Source organism: Herpailurus yagouaroundi, unplaced genomic scaffold (genome assembly GCF_014898765.1).
Source record: "Herpailurus yagouaroundi ecotype Mexico unplaced genomic scaffold, PumYag 189, whole genome shotgun sequence".
NCBI classification, from domain to species: domain Eukaryota; kingdom Metazoa; phylum Chordata; class Mammalia; order Carnivora; family Felidae; genus Herpailurus; species Herpailurus yagouaroundi.
The window spans coordinates 17,705,158-17,727,230 of NW_024412420.1; the positions used below are offsets into that span (position 1 = coordinate 17,705,158).

The 22,073-nt window shown below is 37.6% G+C and overlaps 1 protein-coding gene across 11 annotated transcripts in view; it reads right to left on the bottom strand.

The window, feature by feature from the left end:
* GPATCH8 (G-patch domain containing 8) overlaps positions 1 to 22,073 on the bottom strand; it is a 103,441-nt gene that overhangs the window by 31,203 nt on the left and 50,165 nt on the right. For 7 of the 11 annotated variants that reach the window (XM_040497788.1, XM_040497787.1, XM_040497797.1 and 4 more), the window contains 2 exons: positions 13,620 to 13,687; positions 11,095 to 11,181 (listed from right to left, as the gene is read on the bottom strand). In XM_040497788.1, coding sequence (XP_040353722.1) covers positions 11,095 to 11,181; positions 13,620 to 13,687 — 155 coding nt within the window. Of the gene's footprint in view, positions 1 to 11,094; positions 11,182 to 13,619; positions 13,688 to 15,771; positions 15,817 to 22,073 lie in introns of all 11 variants that reach the window. The other 4 variants (XM_040497795.1, XM_040497794.1, XM_040497792.1 and 1 more) reach the window with 1 other exon arrangement.

Genomic DNA, 22,073 nt, shown 5'->3' on the forward strand with positions numbered 1-22,073 from the left:
CAGGACAGAAAAATCAGCAAAATATAAAGTAAAAAGGCAGATAAGAAATCACAAGAAATGTAAAGGTACTGGGTCTCCTGGGTGGCTCAGTTGGTTAGGCGTCCAACTCTTCATCTTGGCTCAGGTCATGATCTCATGGTTTTGTTGAGTTCAAGCCCCATTTCAGGTTCCATACTGACAGCATCGAGCCTGCTTGGGATTCTCTCTCTCCCTCTCTCAAAATAAATACATAAACATTAAAAAAAAAAAAAAAGAAAGAAAAAGAAAGAAATAAAAGAAAAAGAAAAAAGAAATGTAGATGTACTAAAAAAAAAATCACCAGAAAAACAAAATCCAACTACATGTTGATCACAAGAGATATCCCCAAACTCAAGAAACAACTCAGAAAGTTGGAAGTTAAAGGACAGAAAAAGATATATGTCGGGCAAATACTAGCCAAAATAAAGCTGGAGCAACTATATCAATACTCAACTTAATTAACTTTTTTTCTTCTAAGTAATCTCTACAAGCAATGTGGGGCTTGAACTCCTGACCCCAAGATCAAGAGTCACATGCTCTACTCACTGAGCCAGCCAGGCACCCCATCTTTTTTTTTTTAGACTTTAAGGCAAAAGCATTACTTGAGACTGTGGCCAGTTATGGAATTAAATATTAAGAGGCTATTCCCCAAATAAGCTGCACTGCTAATCTGAAAAGCCAACACAGACATGTTGGTTATCCACTGGTCTTAATGAGGTTTTGGCTCACAACTGTGGGACTGACCCAAAAAGGTGGTCCAATTTGCCTCAGCAGTTCCATTTAAAAGCTAGACATCAAAAGACATCTCGAAACAAGCTGAGTACAGTCGATCTTTGAATGAATTTGAACTGCATGGGTCCACGTACATGAGGATTTTTTCCAATAAATATATTGGAAAGTTTTTGGAGATCTGCAACAATTTGAAAAAATTTGCAGATAAACCACATAGTCTAAAAAATACCAAAAAGAAAAAAAAAAAGAACAAAGAAAAAAACAGTGTGCCATTAATGCATAAAACACTTGTAGATACTAGTTTATCATTTATTACCATAAAACACATGCAAACCTATTACAAAAAGTTAAAATTTATCAAAACTTATGTACACACTTACAGACCTTAAATGGTACCACTGGCAGAGAGAAATGTGAACAAATGTAAAGATGATGTATTAAATCATAACTGCATAAAGAACTGTAGTACATGCTGTACTACTGTAATAATTTCACAGCTATCTCCTGTTGCTGCTGGGGTGAGCTCAAGTGTTCAGAATATCCACTTAAAATGCTGTGTGATGTTAATCATCTCTGCATGAGCAGTTCATCTCTCTAGCAAATTGGGTACTGCAGTAAAAAGTGATCTCTCCTAGTTCTTGTGTATTTTTCATCATGTTTAGTGCAATACTGTAAACCCTGAATAACACCACAGGACCCACACAAAGTGCCACTAGTGATGCTGTAAATGCTCACAAGCAGAAAAAAGTCATGACATTACAAGAAAAAGGTGAACTGCTAGATAAATACCATAGATTTACATCAGCAACAGTGGTTGCCTGACATTTGAAGATAAATGAATCCAATGTAAGGACCATTTAAAAAAAAAAAAGAAAGAAAGAAAGAAAAAGGAAACCTGTGAAGCTGCCACTGCAGCTGAATTAGCCGGTGCAAAAACCTTGCACTTTTTGTGCATAACCTTTCAATCTCGTATTGAAAAGGAAGCTTTTGTGTGTTTAGGATTGCTATGAGAAAGGAATACATACGGACTCTGATACGGTTAAAAAACAGTGAAGTGATTATATGACAACTTAAAGCAAAAGGTGAAGGATCTAAAGCTAGAGAATTTAATGCAGGCAAAAGATGGTTGGATAATTTTATAAAGAGGTCTGGCCAAAACCTATCAGGATAACAGGAAAAGCGGCTTCTTCCAACCAGGATGCAGCAGACAAGTTCCCAGATGCCATTAAGAAAATCCCTGAAGAAAACGGTTATCTGTCTGAACAAGTTTTTAATGCAGATAAAAGTGTCCTACTCTGGGGATGCGATGCCACACAGGACATTTATTAGCAAGAAAGAGAAGCAAACACCAGGATTTAAGGCAGGAAGGGAGAGGCTAACACTACTGTTTTATGCAAATACAGTTGGGTTTATGATGAGGACTGCCCTTACCTATAAAGCTAACTTCCACCTCCACCCCTACCCCAACCCCTAGCCTTAAAGGGAAAAAATAAACACCAGCTATCAGTCTTTTGGTTGTACAAGAAGGCTTGGACAAGAAGAATGCTTTTTCTGGATTGCTTCCATCAGTGCTTTGTCCCTGAACTCAGGAAGTACCTTGCCAGTACAGACTGCCTTTTAAAGTTCTTCTGATACTGGACAATCCCTCAGCCACCCAGAACCTGGTGAATTCAGCAAAGGCACTGAAGTAGTCTTTCTGCCCCCAAACACAAGGTCTTTAATTCAGCCTCTAGATCACGGGGTTATTATACACAGTACACTACAGAAAGGATTGTGAACACTATGAAAGAGAACCCCAAAAGAGAGAATATGAAAGTCTGGGAGGATTACACCACTGAAGATGCCATTGTTGTTACAGAAAAAGCCGTGAAAGCCATAACATTTCCAAACAATAAATTCCTGCCGGAGAAAACTGTGTCCAGATGTTGTGCATGATTTCACAGAATTTATAATAGAGCCAATCACAGAAATCACAGAAGAAATAGTAAATGGGGGGGAGGGGAAGTGATGGTGGTGGGGAAGGGTGCAATATATGGATCTTGAAGAAATTCAAGAGCTAACAGAGGGATTAACAGAAGACAACTCAATGGAGACAACTGCTTCCACACCAGAGCCAGACAATAAGGAAGAAAATGTAGAAGCAGCAGTGCCAGAGAACAAGTTGGCAGTAATCTATCTGGAAGAAGGGTTTTGATTATTCAAGACTGCTTTTGACTTCTTTTACCACATGGACCCATCTAGGACACAGGCACTGAAATTAAAGCAAATGGCGGAAGACAATGAATAGAAACATTTTTTTTGAAAATGAAAAAGCAAAATAAATAAATAAATGAATGAATGAATGAATGAATAAATAAATAAAGAAATAATGACGTATTTCCATAAAGTTATACTAAGTGTGCCAGCTTCTCCTACCTCCCCTTCTACCTCCTTCTACCCTTGATACAAGACCAACTCCTCTTCTTCCTCCTCAGCCTTCTCAATGTGAAGATGAAGAAAACCTTTATCATAATCCACTTCCACTTAATGAACAGTAATATAATCATCATGCCATATAGTTAATAAACTTATCTGCTGTGTATGTGTGTTACTGTCTTTGTGTGAAAATCTAGTAACTATATGACAAGAATTCTGAGAGACGTTTTTATGTCATCATCATTTCCCAAGTACTCATAATGTAGGACATCCTGTGCAAGACTGTATGGAAGTGGATAGCCTATCCTTACTTAGGAATAAGGTAAGTAACACTTGATGGAAAGTAATAATGTGTTGGTTTTCTTAACTATTTTATAACTTTGTTTTCAAAGAATTATATTATGTACTGTATGGCTCTCTTATAACTGGAGAAGCTGAGTATCAACCTATCAACTCAGGGAAATATATATATATATTTTAATGTAACAATGTTTCAGTAATGTATTATGAACATGTGGTATGCCACAAAAATTTTATAAGCATTCATTAGTGTATAGTCTAGGCTACTGTGAAGTAACTGCACTGATTAGGCCACCATAAAGCAATCATACTACTGCTTCTTCATTATCAATACATGAATCCTTATAATTTCTTTTTCATGTTAGCTTTCATTTTTTAAATGTTTGCTTATTTTTGAGAGACAGCAAGAGTGTGAGCAGAGCAGGGCAGAGACAGAGGAAGAGGAGAGAGAGAATCTAAAGCAGGCTCCGTGCTGTCAACACAGAGCCCAATGTGGGGCTTGAACTAATGAACCATGAGATCATGACCTGAGCGAAAATCAAGAGTCAGATGCTTAACCAACTGAGCCACTGAGGCTCCTCTACCTTTTTTATTTTTGATTACAGTATTAATAATAAGTACAACAGCTACAACATTGTGTGTCATATAAGACAATACTGAGGTAGGTACTGACAGATTATTCATCTTGTAAACAGATAACATCAACTCATAGTACCGATACAGTACAGTACAGTAAATGTATCTTCTCTTTCTTTAACATGGGGCTCAAACTCACAAGCCATGAGATCATGACCTGAGCCCAAGTTGGACACTTAACTGGCTGAGCCACCTGTGTTCTCTTTCTTATCATTTTAATATTTTCTTTTCTCTAGCTTACTTTAAGAATATATAATAGATAAGGAATGATAAATGACTACTGGTGCATCTGGGGGGCTCACTCAGTTGAGCATCTGATTCTATTTCATCTCAGGTCATAATCCCACGGTCATGGGATTGAACCCTCTATCAGGCTCCGCACTGAAAGTGGAGCCTGGTTGGGATACTGTCTCTCCCTCTGCCCCTCTCTCCCGCTCACTCTCTCTTTAAAATAAGTAAAATTAAAAAAAAGACAAATGATTACTTGTTAGCCTTTTACAGCAAGGGTAGATATATTAGTCTCACAATTAGTAGCTCCTCTAGTTAACAGATCTAAAGATAAGTCTCATTTCAAAGCCTTCTGACATTGGCCTTCTATTCAGTTTCATATCTTCTGGATACATTTTTAAGGCAGTTCTATCATCTACCATTTCTCACATAAGCTACTTAATCAGTAAACAAGAAAAGGTTGCTGTATTTTGTGGAATGTCAGTATTGAACTAGTTTGGATAAATTTATTCAAACTACAAAGTGAACATATAGCACACTGTAATTTTTGCCATATTCAATCATTCAGCATCATTTCTGCTAAGCAGCCTGGGTAGTTTCATGTTGTCTGGCATGTGGATAGCCTTCTTTATCAGTGCTGGTTTTCCCAAGATAGAAATCAGAAAACTCACTTTCTCAACCTCCCTTAAAACCAGGGTTCAGGGGCACCTGGGTGGCTCAGTTGGTTAAGCATCTGACTTTGGCTCAGGTCATGATCTCAGGGTTTGTAAATTCGAGCCCCATGTCCCCATGTCAGGCTCTGCACTCACAGTGAGGAGCCTGCTTCAGATTCTCTTCCTCTCTCTCTGCCCGTTCCCCGTGTGCACGAACACACGCTCTCCCTCTCTCAAAATAAATAAATAAACTTAAAAAAAAAACCAAAAGACAAAATCCCAGGGTTCAGACATATGATCTTCCCATCAGATACATCTGCCTAAGACTTCTACTTGAAAACAATACATAAAATGTAGTCTTTAGAATATTTCTTCTTTTTAAGTTTCTTTATTTTGAGACACAGACAGTGCAAGTTGGGGCGGGGCAGAGAGAGAGGGAGAAAGGAGAATCCCAAGGAGGCTCTGTGCTGCCAGCACAGCCTGATGTGGGGCTTGAACTCATGAAACTGTGAGATCATGACCTGAGCCAAAACCAAGAGTCAGACACTTAGTGTACTGACCACCCAGGCACCCCTAGAATATTTCTATTTCGGACAGTATACCAAATAAATCTGGCTTTTACCCTTATTTCAAAGAAATTATTTATTCAACTCGTATTTACTGACTACTTATGTGTCAGGCATTATGTTGAATACAGTATATAAACGGGCAAATAGACACAGTCTCTCTCCTCAAGGCCCCTTCTGCCCAGTACTGTAGAGACTATAAGAAAGTGAACAAACAAAATTTTATAATTATAAATGATAAAAGAGAGTGTTACAAGAGAATGAGGTAGAGTGGAGGATTTATTTAAATTGGGTGATGAGGGAAGATTTCTAAGCTAACACCTAAAGATAAAAAAGAACCTAAAGGATGAAAAAAGAACCAAATGAAAGATAATGAAACATAATGTCATAACCATTCAGTGCCTAAGGACAGTGTTAGAAAGAAAAAAGAGTGCCCAGGTCTGAATATGAAGAACTCTAACATCTAAAGTTCAGGCAGAAAAGAAGGGACCAAAAAGGAATCTATATAGAAGCAGTAAGGGAGATAGGAAGGAGGAATCTAGGAAAGTATAAAATCTTCAAAAACAAGAGAAAAGAAAAGGCTTTAAAGAGGAAAAAATGGTCAATTGTATTGAATGCTGCCAAGAAACAAAATGGAATATAAGTTTGGGGGCATCTGGGTGGCTCAGTTGGTTAAGTGTCCGACTTTGGTTCAGGTCATGATCTCATGGTTCATGGGTTTCAGCCCTGCGTCAAGCTCTGTGCTGACAGCTTGGAGCCTGGAGGCTGTTTCAGATTCTCTGTCTCCCTCTCTCTCTGTTCCTCCCCTGCTCCCACTCTGCACCCCTCTCTCTCAAAAATAAATATTAAAAAATTTTTTTAAAAATATGTAATACAAGTTTGAAAAAGTCTACTGGACTTAGCAAAAACAGGTGTTTTGTGGCCTTGAATAAAGTGGTTCAGTGGAAAGTGCTAAAGCCAGTCCAAAAGGGTTGACTAGTGCATAAAGAAAAGGGTAGGGATAAGAGACTACGAAAGGAAAAAAGGAAGGGATTGAAGATGATTTCACCATGTTATAATTCTGGATAAAACAAAACATTAAAAAATTATTCATTCATTCATTCATTTTAAGTAGGGTTTTAAAAAAATTTTTTTAACGTTTATTTATTTTTGAGACAGAGAGAGACAGAGAATGAATGGGGGAGGGTCAGAGAGAGAGGGAGACACAGAATCCGAAACAGGCTCCAGGCTCCGAGCGGTCAGCACAGAGCCCGACGCGGGGCTCAAACTCACGGACCGCGAGATCATGACCTGAGCTGAAGTCGGACGCTTAACCGACTGAGCCACCCAGGCGCCCCCGTTGTAAGTAGGCTTTATGCCCAGTTTGGAGCCCAATGCGTGGCATGAACTTCTGACCCTGAGATCAAGAACTGAGTCAAGATCCAAAAGTAGGACGCTTAACCGACTGAGCCAGCCAGACACCCCAAAACACAAAAAATTTAACATAGAGCTGAGCTCAACAAGACAGAGAAATCCCTAGATGCTTGAAGATTAGGCCTCAGGACCTTGATGGTAAGAGGCTAATTAAGCTCTCCCTGTGAAAAGTTCAGAAATAGGAAGAGTTCTCTGCATGGGACACCTGGCTGGCTCAGCTGATAGAACATGAAATTTTTTTTTTATTCCATGTATGTTGATTCTTTTTATCTATTTATTTTTAGTTTTTAATTATAAGATGCTTCAAACATATAGAAAAGCAGAGAACATATTAGTAATAGCACCAGTGTATGCACTGTCCCATGAACCCAACATAGAGCATGCAACTCTTGATCTTGGGGTTGGGAGTTCAAGCCCCATGTTGAGTGTAAAGATTACTTAAAAAAATAAATAAATATGGGCGCCTGGGTGGCTTAGTTGGTTAAGTGTCCGACTTCGGCTCAGGTCATGATCTCATGTTTCATGAGTTCAAGCCCTGCATCGGGCTCTGTGCTGACAGCTTAGAGCCTAGAGCCTCTTCAGATGCTGTGTCTCCCCTCTCTCTGTGCCCCTCCCTCGTGTGAACTCTCCTTCAAAAAATAAACATTAAGAAAAAAAATAGTAATAAGAATTTTAAAAAAAAGCTGTCTTCATCCTTGAAACAGGAACTAAAAAAATTTCACTATTATCATTACCTGCTGTCTCTTAAACGCATCAAGAAACTCGCCATCTATCAGGATATAAACAAATAAGAGATTGGAATTTCAGACCAGTTCACTGGTGGACCTAAAGGATTTACACTTTCTATTCACAGCACGAACACCTAGGTCAGGTATTAATATTGAGACCAATTAAAGACTGTACGATGTTTCCTATATGGTTTTTGTAAGCATTCTATCTGGTTAAGGAAGGTTCTTTCTTATCAATTTGGACAAGACTTTTCATCATGCATGAATGAAGAATGTTATATACTGTTTTGTTTTGTTTTTTTTTTTTACATTTATTGAGATGATCATATAGTTTTTTTCCTTTTATCTCTTAATGTGGTTGACTGTATTTCTAACATTAAATCAATTTTGCATTCCTGGCATAACTGATACATCCTAAATTGGTTCGGTAATTGCTCGTGTTTTAAGATTTGCATCTGTATTATAAATCAGAATATCATGTAAGTATCCTTGTCAGCATTTAGCATCAAGGTGGTACTAGACTCTCACTAAATGAGCGGGGAGTTTCTTCTTCATTTTCAATTCTCTGGAAGATTAGAAATTATTGGTTAAGACTGAAGTGACTTCCTATATGAATTTTGACAGAATTCACTAAGTGAAGTTAATTGGGCTTTCTGGAAAGACTTTTTTACTACAGATTCAATTTATATGATAGGTACAGAACTACTGAAGTTTTCTTTCTTTTCTTTTTTTTTTAGTATACTTTAGCAAGTTCTATTTCTTAGGAATTTGTCCATTTAAATCTTATTTTTGCATTCAATGGAATAAAGTTATTCATAATATTTTTATCTTTTAGTGCTGCCTACTACATCTGCAATAATGCCTTTTTTCATTATGGATACTGGTTTTCTAAGCTCTTTTCTTTCTCAATATCACAAGTACATCAAACAGCTAACTTTTGGCTTTGTTTTATGCTTCATTTTTGTTTTCTTAATCTTTTATTATTTCTTTGTGTTTACTTTGCTATTCTTTCTCTAACTTCCTGAGAGAAACATTCACTTCATTTCTTGCTTTCTCTAACACAGCATTTAAGGATATATATTTGCTATCAAATATATTACTTGAGAGGCGCCTGGGTGGCTCAGTTGGTTGAGCGTCCGACTTCAGCTCAGGTCACGATCTCGCAGTCCGTGAGTTCGAGCCCCGCGTCAGGCTCTGGGCTGATGGCTCAGAGCCTGGAGCCTGTTTCCGAATCTGTGTCTCCCTCTCTCTCTGCCCCTCCCCCGTTCATGCTCTGTCTCTCTCTGTCTCAAAAATAAATAAACGTCAAAAAAAAATTAAAAAAAAAATATATTACTTGAGGGGGGCACCTGGGTGGCTCAGTTGATTAAGTGACCGACTTCAGCTCAGGTCATGATCTCATGGTTCATGAGTTCAAGCCCCGCATCGGGCTCTGTGCTGCAGCTCAGAGCCTGGAATCTGCTTCAGATTCTGTGTGTCTCCCTCTCTCTCTGCCCCTCCCTCTCTCTCAAAATACATACTCCCTCTCTCTCAAAAATAAATAAACATTAAAAAAAAATTAAATGGGAATGTAAGCCGTTGCAGCCACTCTGGAAAACAGTATGGAGGTTCCTCAAAAAACTAAAAAGAGAACTACCCTATGACCTACCAATTGCACTACTAGGTATTTATCCAAGGGATACAGGTGTGGTTTCGAAGGGACACATACACCCCAATGTTTATAAGCAGCACTATCAACAACAGCCAAAGTATGGAAAGAGCCCAAATGTCCATCGATGGCTGAATGGATAAAGAAGATGTGGTATGTGGATAAAGAAGATACACACACACACACACACACACACACACACACACACACACACACACAATGGAGTATTACTCGGCAATCAAAAAGAATGAAATCTTGCCATTTGCAACTACATGGATGCAACTGGAGGGTATTATGCTAAATGAAATTAGTCACAGAAAGACAAATTATGACGTCACTCATATGAGGACTTTAAAGAGACAAAACAGATGAACGTAAGGGATGGGAAGCAAAAATAATATAAAAACAGGGAGGGGGACAAAACATAAGAGACTCATAAATATGGAGAACAAACAGAGGGTTACTGGAAGGGGTAAAGGAGGGGGGATGGGCTAAATGGGTAAGGGGCACTAAGGAATCTACTCCTGAAATCATTGTTGCACTATATGCTAACTAATTTGGATATAAACTAAAAAAATAAAATTAAAAAAGTGTGTAAATTAGTGAATGAAGCACATATTTATAACAATATGTAAATAAATGCATCAAAAATTTAAAAAAATTAAAATATGTTACTTAAGGCTACTTCTATAAATTGTACAATACAGTATTTGTATCTTTCAGTTCAAAATATTTTCCAGTTACCACTGTGAATTTTTCTTCCACTGACTGGAAACTAATAATTTTCTCAAAATATAACAAGGTTTGGTTTTGTTTTTTTTTAAATCATACCTTTTATTTTAAAACTTGGTTGCTTTGTGGCTTGCTTGATTTCCATTCTTCAAAATTGTTGATACTTTATTTATGACACAGATTATGGTAGAAAATTTTGATTAAATAAATGTTCCATATATGTTCAAAATTTTTGATTTTCAGTGATTGTGGATTCATAGTTCTATACCAACCATTAGGTGAAATTTGTTAATGTACTATTCAAATCTTTCAAATGTCTTTTGTTGATTTTTTTTTTCTCCTACTTTTTAAATCAGTTACTGAAGGAGATACATTAAAATCTCCCACTATTGTGGTAAATATAAAATTTCTTACAGTTGTCACTTTTTGTGTTGTATATATTTGTATGGTAGAACAGATTTTTAAAAATAAATCCTTTTTCCCTCTTCCCACTTTAAGGATCATGACCAATAATCTTAACTTGTTTCTTATCTTCAAATTTACCTATTTTTTTGGTAGAGATTGGGCATAGTACACCTTGAAAGGCATGTTCCCTGGCCAGTCTATTTGAAAGCTAACTTACAATATGGTTTAAACTGCAGTTTTCTAGAACTAATCCTTTAAAAAGGAAAATACTGAAGTTCTCAATTTATTATTCTTAAAATACCTAATCCGCTGAAAAATAAAAGGCTTAGCAATACTTTCAAGTTCCCAAAGGAATCTTAAATAACAATTTTTACTGCTACTACCACCTCCTGTGTATCAGGCACTGTGTTTTCAAATACAAATGCAATCATCCCAACAGAGTATTAGCTCTATAGTTTTTACAAAGGCAACAAATAGGCAAGTAACAGAAACCTGAGGCCTACTACTAATCATCACCAAATGTCAAATAAATGCTGTAATCAAAAGAGATCCTCTTCACCAAAACAAGTACCTCTTTCAGTGTGAGCACCCAACATGCAAGACTGGCTTCATTTAAGTACCTTATACTTCTGTCTCAATTCTTCTGTGTCTTCTTTTTCTACTTCTAGGACACGGCGCCGTTCGGTAGCATCTTCAGCATAATCAAGCTTCACAAAAATAGATATAATTAGTCTTCATTCCTAAAGAACCCCCCAATTAACTATTAAAAAGTCATTTGTACAACTACAGTATTGCATGAAAATTAAAAACTTCATATTATACTCAGCCACCTCTTGCTTTATTGTCACCTCACAAGAAATATGTGTGCAAAATAGCTAATTAATCCTTTGGTGCTGGTGGTTCCCAACAGGCACATTTTTGATAATAACAGACTTTACTTCAACGTTTAATGCCAAAGAATTAGGAATGAATGGAGAAAAGATTTTAGGCAATGAAAAGAAGGTATCACAGATGACAGCTGTACACATGGGCAAAGCTTCTACCACAACCAACATTTTTAGAGTTGAACAACAACGGCTAATGAAATGAGCACCAGGGTCTGGGTTTGAAGTCTGATCTTGCCTTGTGGTACAACCCTGGGCAAAACATTCAGCTTCGTGGAGCGCCCGGGTGGCTCAGTCAGTTAGGCATCCAATGCATGATTTCAGCTTGGGACATGAGATTGAGCCCTGCGCAGGGCTCAGTACTGAGCATGGAGCTTGCTTGGGGTTCTCTCCCTCCCTCTCCCTCTGCCTCTCCCTTGCTTGCAAGCGCTTTCTTCTAAAAAAACAAAAAACAAACAAAACAAAACCGCAACATCCAACTTCTTTATGCCTCTGTTAAAATAGGGGAATTATCTGTCATCTACCTGCCTCAAAAGCAGCAGTAGGTGAGAATGTAAAAAATATATATATTTTGGGGGCATCTGGGTGGTTCAGTCGGGTAAGCATCCGAATCTTGGTTTTAGCTCAGGTCACGACCTCGCAGTTTCATGGGTTCGAATCCCACGTCGGGCTCTGCACTGCCAGTCCAGAGCCTGCTTGGGGTTTCCTCCCTCTCTCTCTCTCTCTCTCTCTCTCTGTCCCTTCCCCACCTGTACTGTCTCTCTCTCAAAATAAATCAATTTTTAAAAAATTTTAAAAAATATATATTTTAACTTTTTATTTTAAAATTTTCTTTTTTTTGAACGTTTATTTTTGGGACAGAGAGAGACAGAGCATGGGACAGAGAGAGAGCAGAGAGAGAGGGAGACACAGAATCGGAAACAGGCTCCAGGCTCTGAGCCATCAGCCCAGAGCCTGACGCGGGGCTCGAACTCACCGACCGCGAGATCGTGACCTGGCTGAAGTCGGACGCTTAACCGACTGCACCACCCAGGAGCCCCTTAACTTTTTATTTTAGAGAGAACACATGAATGCGGGAGAGGGGCAGAGGGAGAGAGAATTTCTATTTATTTTTTAAAGGTTTATTTTTATGTTTGAGAGAAAGAGTGCAAGCGGGAGAGGGGCAGAGAGAGAGGGAGACAGAGGATCCAAAGCGGGCTCTGAATTGACAGCAGGGAGCCTGATGTAGGTTCAAACTCACAAACTGTGAGACCATGACCTGAGCTGAAGTCGGACGCTTAACCAACTGAGCCACCCAGGTACCACGAGAAATTTTAAGTTTATTTACTTAGTTTGAGAGAGAAAGCACACATGTGAGTGGGGAGGGGCAGAGAGAGAATCCCAAGCAGGCTCCACACCGTCAGCAAGGAGCCTGATGCGGGGCTTGAACTCAGTAACTGTGAGATCATGACCTGAGCTGAAATCAAGAGTCAGACGTTTAACAGACTGAGCCACCCAGGTGCCCTGAGAATTTTAAGCAGGCTCCATGCTCAGTGCTGAGTCTGTGACTCTGGGATCATGATCTGAGCTGAAATCAAGAGTCAGACATTCGACCAACTGAGCCACCCAGGCACCCCAGAATGTACAATATATTTTTAAATGACCAAAAAAAAAATATTAAAACTACATTCTAATAAATGTATTCTTTTTTTTTTAAATATATGAAATACATTGTCAAATTGGTTTCCATACAACACCTAGTACTCATCCCAACAGGTGCCCTCCTCAATACCCACCACCCACCCTCTTCTCCCTCCCACCCCCCATCAGCCCTCAGTTTGCTCTCAGTTTTTAAGAGTCTCTTATTGCTTTGGCTCTTTCCCACTCTAACCTCTTTTTTTTTTTTTTCCTTCCCCTCCCTCATGGGTTCCTGTTAAGTTTCTCAGGATCCACATAAGAGTGAAAACATATGGTATCTGTCTTTCTCTGTATGGCTTATTTCACTTAGCATAACACTCTCCAGTTCCATCCACATTGCTACAAAGGGCCATATTTCATTCTTTCTCATTGCCACGTAGTACTCCACTGTGTATATAAACCACAATTTCTTTATCCATTCAACAGTTGATGGACATTTAGGCTCTTTCCATAATCTGGCTATTGTTGAGAGTGCTGCTATAAACATTGGGGTACTGTGATAAATGTATTCTTGCATTAGCATCTGAATTTGGAATATCAACAAATACAACATTAAAAAAAATAAACTAACGAGATCAATTTACCTCCATTTCCATGCGACCCATGCCCATGACATCATATTTGACGACAATCGGAATGGGATCTGTTCTCCCTGTAACAGGAACACATAATCAAGGTAAGAGGCAAAGCTAAGCCAACAGTTCACTTCATACATTGGGTTTGGGTGGTTAGAGATCTTGCCTTGGAGTGCAGAGACCAGAAAGCTACAGTGAACCAAACACAAGCCATTCTCACAGCTTACAACCAAACCTACCTCTCCCAGTTTAAGCCCAACTAACCACCTTGGTTGACGTTCCAGTTGGAAATAATTCCAGATTACTATGGCAAAATCAAATAAATAATGCAAAGCACTTCTAAGCAATGGCACCAGGAGATTTAAAATCAAAAACTTTAGAAATTGCTTTTTAAAAAGACCCCCAAATAACTTTCCATTAAGAGTCATTTCACTCTTACTATCTACTGACATCCCCCCACATACACTTTTAAAACCAGTAATAAATGCTTCAAATTACATGCTTAAATAAAAGGGCACTGTTTCAAACATGATACAGGAAACCTGCAACTAGGTAACTGCAACTCAGCATGTTTAATATTTTTTTGTTTTCAAAAGATGTTTTACAATTAACCGGGGCTGTGAAAAAATTTTAAACAAAAAGCAACAGTTAGTTGCCCTTAGAGACAAATTTTACTTTTAAACTGGTGCTCTGAGATCCCATTTTCCAGAGTGGATTTAACACTGGCTATAGCAATTGGTAAGCTGTGAAAAGGACTAGTTGCGAAGAAAATTGACTTTTAACTAATCAATCTATGCTGGAGATTTTTTTTTTTAATGTATATTTAATCCACTCATAACCAGCCAAACAAAGCAAAATGGGGCAGACAAGCACTTTACTACCACAGCTGTTTTACATCACAACTTGCGCTTTTTATTGTGATGTAAGCCCACTGAAAAGAGGACTTACTTACCTTATCCGTTGCACACCTTTAGTGAAAAAACACAATGTTTACTTCCCTCATCATTTCACTCAGGCTGGTGTAAACAATTGTTTTTTTGTTTTTTTGTGTTTTTGTTGTTGTTATACACACATATGTATTATACCTTTGGGCTAAAAGATGAGTTTTGTCAGGCTAAATCTGAGGTATTACCAAAACCAATTAAAAATAAATAAATAAATAAATAAATAAATAAATAAATAAATACTATATTCATGACTGGAGTCCTGGAGAAAAAAGAAGAAACTATTCTCTAAGTGACTGGCAACCACTCATATCCAGTTGCTCCATACTTGTGTGTAATTTTTGTCTTTAAAACATAATGAAAAACAAATTCAGAAGTTTACTTATCACCAATATCTCATTATTGTTTTCAAACAATAAATAAGGAGATAATTAGGAATAATTAACAGTGAAAGTTGAAGTTAATAAAGACCATTTCATGCCAGAAAAAAAAAAGAGAAAAAAGTTCTAAAATACAGACTTCTTTTAGATACTGTTAAAGACTGCCAGTTAAACAAAATGAAAATGCATTACTACCTTATGCCCAATGGTATAATAAATAAGCAGTGACTGCAATCTTTAGCAAAAGGACCAAATTGAAGACAGGTTATAAAAATGACTTCCTAGGTGCAATATCACTTTCATAACGTCTCAATCAGGGATTTACTGGTAAAATACACAAATGGTCCAATGAAAGAATTGAAAAGAAATGTCAAAGAAATTTCCTTTTTTTTGTTTTGTTTTGGTTTTTTCAGTCTGTCAGAATTTGTTTTGCAAGAATCAAGAAAGTTTTGGTACAAATTCATTACCTCTGTAAACCCCTGTTTATAAACTCTGCATTAGTACTTTTGCCTCCTAAGGCAGTCAAAGTTTGTTTTAATTTATTTATAAATTGCAGTAGCAAGTGCTAGTGCCCATTACATTGTGGGGAAATCAAGTTTTTGACAGTATTAGAATTTAATGTTTTAACTGATTTTTTTGGCAGTTCTAACACAAACAGATACATCCCTTCTTAACATTACCCTTTAATGAACAAGGATCAGACAAGTTGCATAAGGAAAGGAAAGGAAAATGAAAAAGACCAAGCAGAAGGATGAAGGCTACAACAGAGAAAGTAAGCCTAACATATTGGTGCACTGATGACAAAAGGAGTAATTCAGTCTGAAAATAAAAAATTACCACTGCTAAGTTTACCATCACCACAACAAGTCCAGGATCATAATGCTGTAAAAAAGAAACACCATCTGTTAGGCAGAAACCATGAGGGCAGGAAACAGGCCTTCTAGCAGGCAGATAAGGAGGGGTAAAATAATTATGGGTTTGTCCCTCCCCCAATTTCAGCTGCAGACAGAGGAAGGACACTTCCAGCTCCAGCAGTTGTTTTCACATTGGTCTGACCAGGGTGTGAGATTTTTGCGCTGTTACTCGGGAATTTGTCCAACCTCCTCTTTAATAATGCAGGGAGCGGTGGGGGGAGGGGGGCATGTTACAGTGAGAACTCGCTCTAGCTTCCAATCTCTCACTTAACTATTCATTCTGGTAAATCAGTATTCAGGGCCCAACTTCAGACTTCTTGAAGAAATAACATCAAAGACAGATCAACTGGAGAGTGATCAAGTCATTTCCTTCAGTAAAAGAACTCTAAGAGGATCTGTGGGTTGGGAGGGGAATCATCAAGACCTTGTTAAAAAAAATATAATAAATAAGAGGTCTGGAAAATAACCTTGTACACTAAGTGCTTAGAAAACTTATGTGCATTAGAGTTCTGATATGAATGAATAAAACTCTTCAAGTAAATTTCCTCAGAAATTTGCTTCCTTTTAATGAAGTGTTCCCAGACTTGCCAACATCTTTTTGCATACAACAAAGCCCAGCTTTGAAGGAGACCAGGACTCCAGAAAGTGGCATCAAGATGGCTGTCACATTTACAATTAATCCCCTCAGAGGTAACTCATCACAGAAAACAAACAGTCTGGCTTCAAAAATAATCTGAAGGTATTGTTAGAACATTGTTTGGTGACAGCAGGGAACTACACTTAACTGCTGAATCATCCTGCACACCTGAAAGTAATGTAACACTGTGTGTTCATTACACTTCAATTAAAAAAAATACAGGGGTGCCTGGCTGGTTCAGTCGGTGGAGCATGCAACTCGATCTTGGGATCATGAGTTCAAGCCCCACATTGGGCGTAGAGCTTACTTATAAAAAATATCTATACACATATGTGACAACAACAACAACAACAACAACAACAACACCCAAAACAAAAAACAGTCTGAAGATGACTTTATTGCCTGGGCCAAGCAGCAATTTCTTTCCATTATTCAAGAGGGTCCAAACCAAGGAAAAAATCCTCTCCATTCATTCGTGATTAATGACAAATCCCATCATAAAGACACTACTGTGGAACACCTGAATAACAACTTATAGTGATGACTTTTCAAAAGGTAGGTAGCAACCAAATGTTTGCTGATAGGATATTCTCTAGAAAACAACTTCTTTTTTAAAATAATTGGACTAGGGGTTCTACTGGCTGGTTGAGTCTGTACAGCATGTGACTCTTGATCTCAGGGTTTTAAGTCCCTGCCCCATGTTGGGTGTAGAGGTTACTTAAAAATAAAATGTTTAAAAAAATAAAAATAAAATTTAAAAAACTGAACTAAATCCAGGTTCCCTACTCTTTGTTTCTTTTAAAGGAGGAAATCTCTCTTAAGATTCATTAAATTAACATTTTGTTACTTATTTCACTCCAAAGGAGGCAACTTCAATCAAAACACTAAATATTTTCTATAAAAGAAATTGTCCTCCTCAGCCAAAGATCAAGAAATACTCTGTGATCCGGCCAAATGGAGAAGTGGGGCAGCGGGGAACCCTACCAGATCTAGAATATGCCAATACTAATGTATTCATATGATGGGGAAAAATTGATATTCATATTTTCTAAATCAAACTTTAAAATGTGCATATAAGCATCTCTTGCTAAAATGTGCACCTGGGTTAAGCATCAGACTCTTGATTTCGGCACAGATCATGATCTCAGGGTCCTGGGATCGAGCCCTGTGTCAGACTCTGTGCTGAGCATAAAGCTTGCTTCAGATTCTCTATCCCCCTCTCTCTCTCTGCCCCTCCCTTACTCATGCTCTAACAAGTAAACGTTTAAAAAACGTGAAGCTATTATGACTTATCATAACTAAAGAGAGAGAAGAGAATAAGGCCAAATACAAAAATTCACTGATTAACTATAGCCACCTTGTTTCTGAGAATAATCCCTCATGAATCACTTTTGATTTTAATATAGTTAATGATATATTAATCTACAAAACTGGCCCAAAGAACTGGATTGAAGAGAAATACTTTTTTGAGAAACACTATTTTTAAAGAGAAAAACTCAAGGAATAGAACAATTGAGAAGAAAATATTAAAGGACAACCATAATTTGGTAATCAGTCACACTTCAGAATCAGAAGACCTATAGGATTTCCCTACAGAAACAAATTAGAAATGAAGAAGCTTCCAAAGTGATTAAAACACTGGCTGGATAGTCAACAGATACAAGAACACCTCAATTTCTCTCTGCGGTCTTTCCCCTTACTAAGATTCATTCAACAACAAATATTCATTACAAATATTTGTTGAATTGCTACTACACTGTTGGAAGGCACTGGGCAAATGGCAATGATCAGAGTCCTAAACCCCAGTAATTACCTATAATTAAACAAAATTATCTTACCAACTTAAACTTCTGGCATGGGGGCTGGGAACAGAACATTTATATATATATCTGAAAAAGTTTAAATGTATATATCTGAAAAAGCTTAAAAATATCTTAAGTTATCTTAAGATGTCTACAATTGTTTTTAAAGACTGACCCTAATAAAGCAGAAATAAGTAAAAGCCATCAAAAGTCACAATATTCACTTCCAAAAGGCCATTAAACTGATTAAGACCAAGAACCTAACCTGACATCTTTCTTACTTTAAGCAACTCAAACACATGTATGAAATATTTTCTGATTTGCGAAACTATTCAAAATAGAGGACACTAGGAGTGCCTGAGTGGCTCAGTCAGTTAAGTGTATGACTCTTGGTTTCAACCCAGATCATGATCTCCTAGCTCTCAGGCTCTGCGCTGACAGCTGACACTGAGGAGCCTGCTTGGGATTCTCTCTTTCTGCCCCTCCCATGCTTGCTTGCTTTCTCTCTCTCTCTCTCTCTCTCTCTCACACAAAAAATACACACAAAAAAAAAAAAAAAAAGGACTCTATATACTAAGCTATGTTAATGTATTTAAATATAATTTCATTATTAAAACAGTGATACATACAGCTTTCAGAAACAGAGAAAAAATGGTATATCTATTTCCAAGCCAAAGTTTCATTTTTGCAAATTTCTTCTGAAAAGAATAGTCTTTGGTATCATAAAAAGAATGATTACTTTCAGCATCATTTAAACTCTAATATGATATATGCCATCTCCCTGCAAACATTAACTGAAAACATCAAGCATATTATTCCTATAGACTTTAACATTAAAAAAAAGAAAAGGAAAAAAGATTTCCTACTCAACAGAATTCAAATTCTCCAGTACTACCAAACTAACTATATTCTTGCCATAGCCTGTTTAGTGATCTATACAACAACCAGATTATTTTGATTTTCAAATACAGATGTTTTCTAAGAGCACAGAAATTTAACTGTGACCTAAAAGAATTCCCATCCTTCCATCTTACCAAAGTATCAGGGCTAGCTTTACAAGATAAAGTAGTTAAATTTTAATCACATAGCCTGTGATTAATAATTTAGTATTAATAATTAAAATATATTATAAATATATATTAATATAAAAATTACTATTACTATTAAATGTTACTAAACAAGGACATAGGGCACCTGGGTGTCTCGGTTGAATGACCGACTTCAGCTCAGGTCATGATCTCGCAATTCATAAGTTCAAGCTCCGCATTGGGCTCTGTGCTGACAGCTCAGAGCCTGGAGCCTACTTTGGATTCTGTGTTTCCCTCTCTCTCTGCCCCTCCCCTGCTTGCTCTCTACCTCTCAAAAATAAATTGTAAAAAATTTATTATTTTTTAATAATTAAAAAAAATGTAAATGAGGACAAAGACAGGGCAAAAGGCTTTAGTGGGGTGCTTGGGTGGCTCAGTGGGTTAAGCATCCAACTTCAGCTCAGGTTATGATCTCACAATTTGTGAGTCTGAGCCCTGCATAGGGCTCTGTGCTGACAGCTCAGAGCCTAGAGCCTGGAGCCTGCTTCGGATTCTGTGTCTCCCTCTTTCTCTGCCCTTCCTCTGCTAGTGCTTGATCTCTCAAAAATAAATAAAAAACAATACAAAGAAATTAAAAAAAAAAAAGGGTTCAGTAAACGTTTTATGGAATCAGAATGTTAAATCTGAAAAGGACATGTCATCCACAGATGACATGAGATACACAAGCCCTTAGAAAAGATTAATAAATGGACCTGTGAGATGCTTTCAATTAAAAAAAAAGTCACCTAACGAAAATCAAACTTTTACTCCAGGTAAGATTGCTTCGGCTAATTTTTTTTTTAAAGTTTACTTATTTTGAGAGAGAGAGAGAGAGAGAGAGAGAGAGAGAGAGAGAGAGGGAGGGAGGGAGGGAGAGGGAGAGAGAGCATGCGCACACACCTGTGTGAGTGGGGAAGGGGCAGAGAGAGGGTGGAGAAAAGAGAATCCCAAACAGGCTCTTCACTGTCAGCACAGAGCTGGACTCAGGGCTCAAACTCACGAACTGTGAGATCATGCCCTGAGCCAAAGTCAAGAGTTGGACACTCAACAGACTGAGCCACCCAGGCACCCCTGTTTGGGCTAAAAATCTCTTGACTCACTGAAGGTTGTTTCATGCTAACCATTATGATCAATTCAAATTTTTTAAATGGGAAAATCAATTTAATAAATACAATTTCAGGTTAAAATAACCCAAAACATGGAGCTCAGGGGGAAGAGGGAGAAAGAATATTAGGTCCTTAGTTTAAAAAAAAAAAAAAAAAAAAATGGTTAAGGGTGCCTGATTGGCTCAGTTGGTTGAGTGCCCAACTTCGGCTCAGGTCATGATCTCACAGCTTGTGAGTTTTTGAGCCCCGGGATAGGCTCTGTGCTGACAGCTCAGAGCCTGGAGCCTGTTTCAGATTCTGTGTCTCCCTCTCTCTCTCTGCTCCTCCCCTGCTCGCGCTCTCTCTCATTCTCGCTCTCAAAAATAAACATTAAAAAAAAAAAATTAGGTAACACTTCTGTGCCCTGAGTTTTATTTCTGTTTGTATCCTGAATAACTGACACAGGATCTGGGATAGAGCAGTGTTCAATTAAAAAGCATTTGTTGACTCAAAAGAATGAACATGTTCATAGTGGGTCTAGGACTTGTTCAGGTCTATATATTTAGTCATCATGGTGCTTTCTGCTTAATGCACAAAACACTGATAATTTACTGTCTTGCAATCATGTAATTATTTTATCAAATAGAACACATGGCCATATTATACAGGTTTCCACATCTCAAAATATATGTAAGCTATTATAAAGAAATATTTGAATTTTGCATTACTGTTCATGAGAGGCTTGTTCAATTTGTTTTATTTACTGTCGCTCATTAGCAGTCAGGGAGAAACAGGCATTACATGTTTAAGGAGTTAGACTTAATATTCTCTAAGGCTCACTTCAAGTTTATTTATTTAAGTACTTAATCTCTACACCCAATGTGGGGCTCAAACTCATGACCCCAAGATCAAGAGTCACATGTTCTTCTGATGGAGCCCACCAGGCACCACGGCTCACTTCAATTCTTAAGCTATAAGGAGTGGAAAATATCTGAGTAGAAAATATTTCGGAGAGTTATGTGGATAGTAGCGAGTCCTATGGCACTCTAATAATCCAACAATCCAACACCCTATTGGAGTTATATTCTCTTACTATTGGTTATTTTTCCATAACTACACTGAGAATTTTTTACTATTCCAGGATCACTCAATAACCCAAAAAAGACTTTCCACCTTCATTTAAACTTCTCCTCCTTTACTTTCCACATTACCTTCTCCCCAGTTCATCTTTAATTTTTTTCTTTCTATATTTTTCTAGGTAGTCCCAAAAAAAGCTGGGCTACAAAATCTCAGTTCTCCAATAAGAGATCATTTCTAAGCATTTGTGTCACCTTTGACAACCAGAGCCTGAGTCTCCACAGCCTCCCCTAAGGTCTCAGGATCGGTATGCAGATCAAGATATAACAAACAGAAGCAGCTTTGGAAACCATAAATCACCATGTAGGATGTTGTTGGACTCTAAACCATTTACCTCCTTAAGGCTTCAGAAAATTAAAATCATTTGTTTTCCTTTCACTTCCAAAATAAAATGAATGATGCTCTAAAATAGAAGCTGTGACAAAAATGTAATGTTTTACATACAAATTGGTGATAATGAAACAATCCTATTTACAGATGGGACAAAGTGATTATCC